Source organism: Anopheles arabiensis, chromosome 2 (assembly GCF_016920715.1).
Source record: "Anopheles arabiensis isolate DONGOLA chromosome 2, AaraD3, whole genome shotgun sequence".
NCBI classification, from domain to species: Eukaryota; Metazoa; Arthropoda; class Insecta; order Diptera; family Culicidae; genus Anopheles; species Anopheles arabiensis.
In genome coordinates, this window is record NC_053517.1 from 73,280,500 (window position 1) to 73,287,411 (window position 6,912).

Sequence of the window (6,912 nt, forward strand, 5' to 3'; positions counted from 1 at the left end):
CTTGTGTGTTTAGGTTTTGGATAAATATAATGACGGCTTGTATGTGGACTATATGATGCTCTTGTAGCCAAACACACAGAAATGTGGCCTGTACCAGACTCCATGCCCGTTCGAACCATCTTTTCATTGACAAATTCTAACCAATCGGTTGTATAGTCAAATAAGTCACGTAAGCTTTGTATAGTGCTTGACCTTACCAGGCTAAACGGAATAGTCAATCTTCTTGGAAAACCGCGTAGAAATATGCTCCGTTTTTATTTGATTTCGAAGGTTTTTATTTTTTATTTTAGATTGTCCGTTATTTCCTAGGGTAATCATTACATATTTCTTAACGATTCTTAACATTTATTAAAAACTTATAAGGTTAGGTGCTCTATGTTTTTTTCCATCCAAAGTCTATTGTTACTAGGTTGTGATGTATATAGTAAGATTTTTTTTTCAAACTGATTTTTTATATAGTAGTAATAATCGTTTTGGAATGTTGTTCGAATATTTTGTAAGCCGTGTAACCTATCGTATCACTCTAACTATCCTATACTGTCAGTGCCGCTCAACTCTGTTCATAACAATAGTGTTAGTTTATATGTAAACATATAAGCATATAAGGTTCTTGATGCATAACGAATGCTTTAGTGTATGTGAAGTTAGACATCGGACCAACCAAGCTTGCAATGGGCTAAATATTAAACAGTGATTTCAAAGCTCTAACATTTACTAACTTTTGTTGGTGAAGCCATTAATAAACTTAAATTTTAAATATTACTTATAATTCAAGAAAAAGTGTCGTAAAGCTCTTCGTGGGACCAGCTTATTAAATAACAAAATTAACAAAAACAAACAATTCATAACATTTTTAATCAACAATAAAACCAAAAACTAACTTACACGGTCACCTTTTCCTACAGCACGTGAACCATTGTCCTGGTTCATTGCTAAATATAATATCTTTTACGTACTGTAACTGGCTTTAGCATGTCCTGCAATCGGCAGGCCACTTCTAATCGTTATTCCCAACACACCCTGGCAATGTGCTCGGGACAGCTAATCCAATGAAATTCAGTTGTACAAGCATCTTCATTGGCTTGCGTCTTCTTTGCTTTCTATTCCGTCTTCCTGCGTTTGGAGTGCTTGCGTGCTTACACAAAAAAAACAACATTTGAAGCACTGGGTGTAGGAGCTTCCAGCAGCCAGTCGAAAGCCGGAGCGGATCAATTAGAGTAATTGTTTATGGTCACTATCTCCGCCGAGGGCATTTGCTGAAGGAGAGGAGAGAGTCTACGGGAGCTTTTTTCCGTCGGAACCGGAGATGTCTTCTGGCCCGTGTTTCATAACGCCCAAACGCACCACCAGCTTGAATGGCGTCCATCATTCGAAACCGGGGCGCACGCGGACTTTCAATCTTCATTAGACAAATTACGCGCGTAGGCTGCTGATTTTCCATCGTCAAATTAAATTAATGACCGGACACATTCATTATGGGCGGAGCAGAGCGTGCGTTCGTCGATCGGAGTCGAGATGAAGGCAAGATCGTTGCAATAGTTAGGGCCGGCAAGATCCTACGGATCGAGCTACGGTGGTAAAGTGGAAGCACTAGACTGCCCGTAGCCTCAGCCTGGCTTTGCACGAGCTGACCTAGGTTGAAGTCTGAATATAGTATATCAGCATCGTTCTTCAATTCAAGGTAATTTAAAAGGAGGAAGCTTGAACGCTAATGCTCATGTTCCGTATTATAGATTTATTTAGCCACAGTTTGCTTTCCACGCTTAAATTGTTTTTTCATGTTACATTAAGTTGATTTTATTGTTATTCAAAAATACATTCACAAAACGAAGCATTTTATACATGAATGGAATTTTCACATTATAAAAATACTCTTTTTAACGTCAATCACTAACCTATCGATACTGTTCAGTTTTGACCCTTAAATCAAACTTTAAACCAAAGCGCAAAAAAACGCATAATTTCTGTCGACTCACCTTCGGTTGAAGGTTCGGTTTTTTACCATCTTCCCAATTTAAAGTATCCCATCCCGCTTCAAATCGATCGGTACGTCAATTTAAACTTCCAAGATGAGTTTCGGTTCGATTACCAATCGATGTGCTGCGTTCATCCAATCGCTGGTTGCATTGAACCTTACCACAATATTTCATTGCTCCTTTTCGCTTCAGGCGGATACGCCTGAACAGTGTGTTAGAGGTTAGAAGGTGCAATCAGTCTCGATTAGCTTCGATCATACTCCGCCAAGATGGCGGAACACTTTCAGCCACTTAGGTGTTTGCGCTTTTGGCATCGCACGTTCAATTTAACGGGTGATTTGAGCGTTAGTTGATCGTTAAATCAACTGAAGAATGACAAACGGTGCACGGTGGTTTGGTAAACTGTAACTCAAACGAATATGTTACATCAGTTGCTTTCAACATGCTGGATACCGTGCTACTAAAGGTGGAATAAAGGTTAAATCAGTAAAAGCACATCATGTTGTTATCGTTTGGCAAGACTACATCATACGGATCCATTTTTAAAGTTTGTTCAAATCAAAGACATCATTTTCAAAACCTAATTTTTATCCAACCACACTTCCAAAACAGCAATCCCTGGTTTAAATTTCAAGTATCTTAAATCATTTTATTGCCTGTTATTTTCTAAACTTGAAGTTTTTTTTAATTTTTGTTGTTGTTTCGGTGGGAATGTTTTTACTGATGAGGCTTATTGTTGCCCAACAGTTCTACAAAAACCAATGCATTTCTGTACATAAGTTTAAGCTTTATGTGATTTTAAAGTTCCTTAGTAGTAGTACAGTAACAAACAAATGGATATGTTAATTATTATATTATTTCATGTAACGTTAATTTTTACGTAAAAAATTATTTAAAATACAGATAAATATTTTAAGTGAATCTCTTAATTTAAAGATTTATATAGTACTTTTCTAGCATCTAGACAGTAAATTGAAGCAAACTATGTGACTATGTAATACGTATCTTAACAACCAATATATCATTCCAATAGTTTGTGTCGAATTTATTGTTTAAGATCCAATGCAAACATCAAACACAACTTTGAAGATCCTTAGTAGTCGGGGTGAAAATCAAGGTGAGGGGACTTATTTGAAAGAAACAGTAGGTTCAAAAAGCATTCGTCTAGCTGAATGTTGTACATAAAAGTGTGAATTATGGTCGCAATAGGTATGGGGCGGTAAAAATACTTAAAAATCCAAATCTTTCAAGGCCTTTCGAGCCGCAGAATATACATAGCATTGTCATCCGCACAAAATATCAAACCAGCCGAAAACCAACTGGTGAACACGGCTTAATAAACTCTCAAGATGATATCAATTTTTCAATGGAACTTGCCCACGTGGCACAGTGGTCTAAAGGCGGACTTTAGGGAAAAATATTTTTCTGTTTATTTCTATCCCTTTTATTTTTAACTTAAATTAGGATAGTTGTTTAGTATAAAATTGAAATTTCAAAGAATTTCATTGATTTGTTCAAAAGTTATGACGCTTTGAATCCGAAAGTCTTGGCTAATTGGCCGTTTTTAAGCCGCATCCACGGACATAATGTATTTGCTTAAAATTTCGTTTGTGTTCTACCTAGAAATTTAAATAATACATCGTTGGAAAGGTATTTTCTTCGTCTTTAAGAATATGTTAATAGGCTTAAGCTACTGTGACGAATAAAAAAGTTACTACAAACTTTATATAAAAAAGATGAAAAATATACAAATAAGTCAATATTATAGAGCGCCATTTTTTTTCCTGTAACTTCCTGTTGTTGCTACCCACATTGAATTAAAGTTTAACAGTTTATACAACTTCAGTGAAAAACTTTCGGTCCCGTTTTGTCCCCTCTAAGCACTGCAACAAATTAAAAGTTGATTGATTGAAATAATAAATGCAACAAACAGAGCTAAAGATACGACATTTTTCCGATTAACTACACTGTGGTTATTCTTGAGGTACAGTGGTCAATTTTCACAACCTAACAACATACCCTGCATGGGTTCAAACCCCGTACAGTTCGAGCTCCCTTCATCCTGCTTCACTACATGCAAACCTGGTCAATTTGTTATGGGCTCACAAATCAGTCAAAGACATTTTAGCCGTAACGTTGCTTACACAGGTATAGACTTACTACATCAAATAAGAAGAAGAAGAAGTTTCTTATTATTTTCAACCACCTACAATTGAATATTTTTGAGCTTGTATTTATAAATTTAGTTTCCCTTTTTTCTTCTTCTTCTTCTTCTTTGGCTCAACAACCGATGTCGGCCAAGGCCTGCCTGTACCCACTTGTGGGCTTGGCTTTCAGTGACTAATTGATTCCCCCCATAGCAGGATAGTCAGTCCTACGTATGGCGGCACGGTCTATTTGGGGATTGAACCCATAACGGGCATGTTATGTTGTTAAGTCGTACGAGTTGACGACTGTACTACAAGACCGGCCAAATATCCCTTTTTTCCCTTTTTTCTTCTTCTTCTTCTTTGGCTCAACAACCGTTGTCGGTCAAGGCCTGCCTTTACCTCTTGTGGGTTTGGCTTTCAGTGACTATTTGATTTCCCCCCATAGCAGGATAGTCAATCCTACGTATGGCGGCACGGTCTATTTGGGGCTTGAACCCATGATGGGCATGTTGTTAAGTCGTACGAGTTGACGACTGTACTACGAGACCGGCCTCCCTTTTTCTTACTGTTTTTAAATAACCAACAAACTAAAATAAAAGTGATAACATTTATATATTTTTTCTCCTGTTTGAGCAACAGCAAACACTATCTGTTGCTTACTATAAGTATTGTATTGCAAATAATCATACGAAGGGTTTGTTAATCTCTAAATCTATCCTGGGTTTACTAGTCCGAACAATAACTGTCTCTATGTTTATTACAATATTTTCCTCAAATAAACAACTCAGCACCAGGATATATTATTATTATATTATATTAGTTATATTAGTTCACTTTCTTTGCAGAATCGTGTGCAAAGAAAAATGAGCGACAACTATCCAGAGGAAGTCAAACTTTTCTTTTAGTTTGAGCAATTAAATTCAAATGAAAATGTACCTCCTCTTGAGGAGTCCTTTGAGAATATTATGGACACTTCAGACAAGTTGAATGAGCCACTCATACAGGATATGAGTTAAAAGTTATATGTTATAAGTTGGTGGACAATAAATCTTATTAGGAATCGACTTTGTTTTAATTTAGAACAAGGTATATAAAATAAATTACACTTTTAATAATTTAATATTAAAGTAATGTCTTGTAATTGATAATAAATGTAATTATAAACTACATAATAAAATGTAATTTTATATGAAGTATACGATGAAATTGACTACCCTTGTTATATTTTATCTACAATTTTTAAATTTAAATCAAGTGTTTCAATATGTTTCATATCAAAATAGTATGTTCAATATTTTTTAATCAATTGATTTCATTTGAAAATCGACGATTGAATATAAAGAATGAATTAATTACTTATTTTATAAATATTTTTTAATTTGAAATTTATGTCATTGCTAATAAATAGTTGTAGGCACGGGCAACAGGAAACATTAAAATAATAATAATTAAAAATGTTTACCTGTACTCAAATTAAAACTACATGATCAAGATTACTATTTAAGTTTATTTTTTTACTAGGGTTATACTGAAGCTTAAAAAAGATTGACTAGTGGCCATCTGGATGTCCAATATAATTCAAAATTCTTTGTAATTGTATTAGATGTGAAACTAAAGTCAATCGATACTGAAATAGGCCAAACACTGACAGTAAATAGCAATGTCCGCCGATTGCTCTGAAGCAAACCACTGTGCGTGGCCCGGAAATGTAATATTTCTACTGGAGATAAGAGCCCGGGTAGCTCAGTCTGTAGAGCGTTGGACTTTTAATCCAACGATCTGAGGTTCAATGTACTCTTTTATAAAAGCCCCGAAAATTTAAAAACCTATTTTAAGGGCACGATAAAACACAAGCTCCCGAATACAGCCAAATAACTCAAATATTTTCTCAAATTTATTTAACAAGCATGTTTATCTATCCCCACGATGGCTCCTCCCTACGCCTCCGTAGCCGACTTCTCCGACTTTCCATCCTTCCACTTGGTCATTTTGATGTGCGATTCCTCCCGTCGAGCGGCATCTGCCCGGAATGCTGGCTTCAACGCTTTTCGCACCATTCGGGCGGCAATGTTGGAGAAGTTGATGTAATTCAATCCAGCAGCTCTCCAAGCGGCCATGTTGTTGCACAGATTTCGAGAAAAAGCCTCCAAGAGCGGGACTATCCGTCTGGTGTTTGGTAGCTTGGCAACCACCGTTTTCCCCGGGTTTCTCTCCGACTGGCAGCAATCGATATGTAGAATCAATCACTTCAACCGATTTCCTGGCGTAATTTATAACATACACCTCGAATTATCAAACACTTAACACACTCAACCGAACTGAACAAGCTGTACCGTGCCAGAATAACAACACCTTTTTTCCTGTCGGCTGTCGGGCGGTTTGCGAAAACCGTGCCTACCGCATTTATTTCACCGCCTGCTGCGCTAATGATCCGTTTTCACACATCTTTTTCTGTGCACATTTTCACACCGAGTGTGCCTCGCTTCGGGACAGACGGAGCGGGCGCATCGCTTGAATGAGCAGATTTCTCACCCCGAAGACTGTGCCAAACAACAGCCCTTCCGGTTGGGCCTATTTGGTGTTTGGCATCGTTTGTTTATGTCTCGCTTAACAGGGCCGGCTTATGTGTTGCGGCGAACAAATAATAGCTGCGCGATGAAACCAAACTACTTACTTGCGCACCTTGACTGGAGTGGCTGGCCGTGTGTGTGTTTTTTTCCTTTTTGTCACATAATGCTGCTCGATCGGGGGTTCTAATTTTGACACCGTGGATAATGCCAACAACC

General features: G+C 37.2%; 1 protein-coding gene across 1 annotated transcript; it reads right to left on the reverse strand.

Annotated features, from left to right (window-relative positions):
* Window positions 1-5,998: 5,998 nt before the first annotated feature.
* LOC120894448 (protein stunted-like) lies at window positions 5,999-6,544 on the reverse strand. The gene has a single exon (XM_040297042.1). It carries the CDS (start codon window positions 6,241-6,243, stop codon window positions 6,064-6,066), a length of 180 nt encoding a protein of 59 aa, XP_040152976.1. The 5' UTR covers window positions 6,244-6,544; the 3' UTR covers window positions 5,999-6,063.
* Between the last annotated feature and the right edge of the window lie 368 nt (window positions 6,545-6,912).

Coding starts and splice junctions, on each gene's coding strand:
- LOC120894448 (XM_040297042.1), bottom strand. CDS start 6,243: ATGGCCGCTTGGAGAGCTGCTGGATTGAATTACATCAACTTCTCCAAC.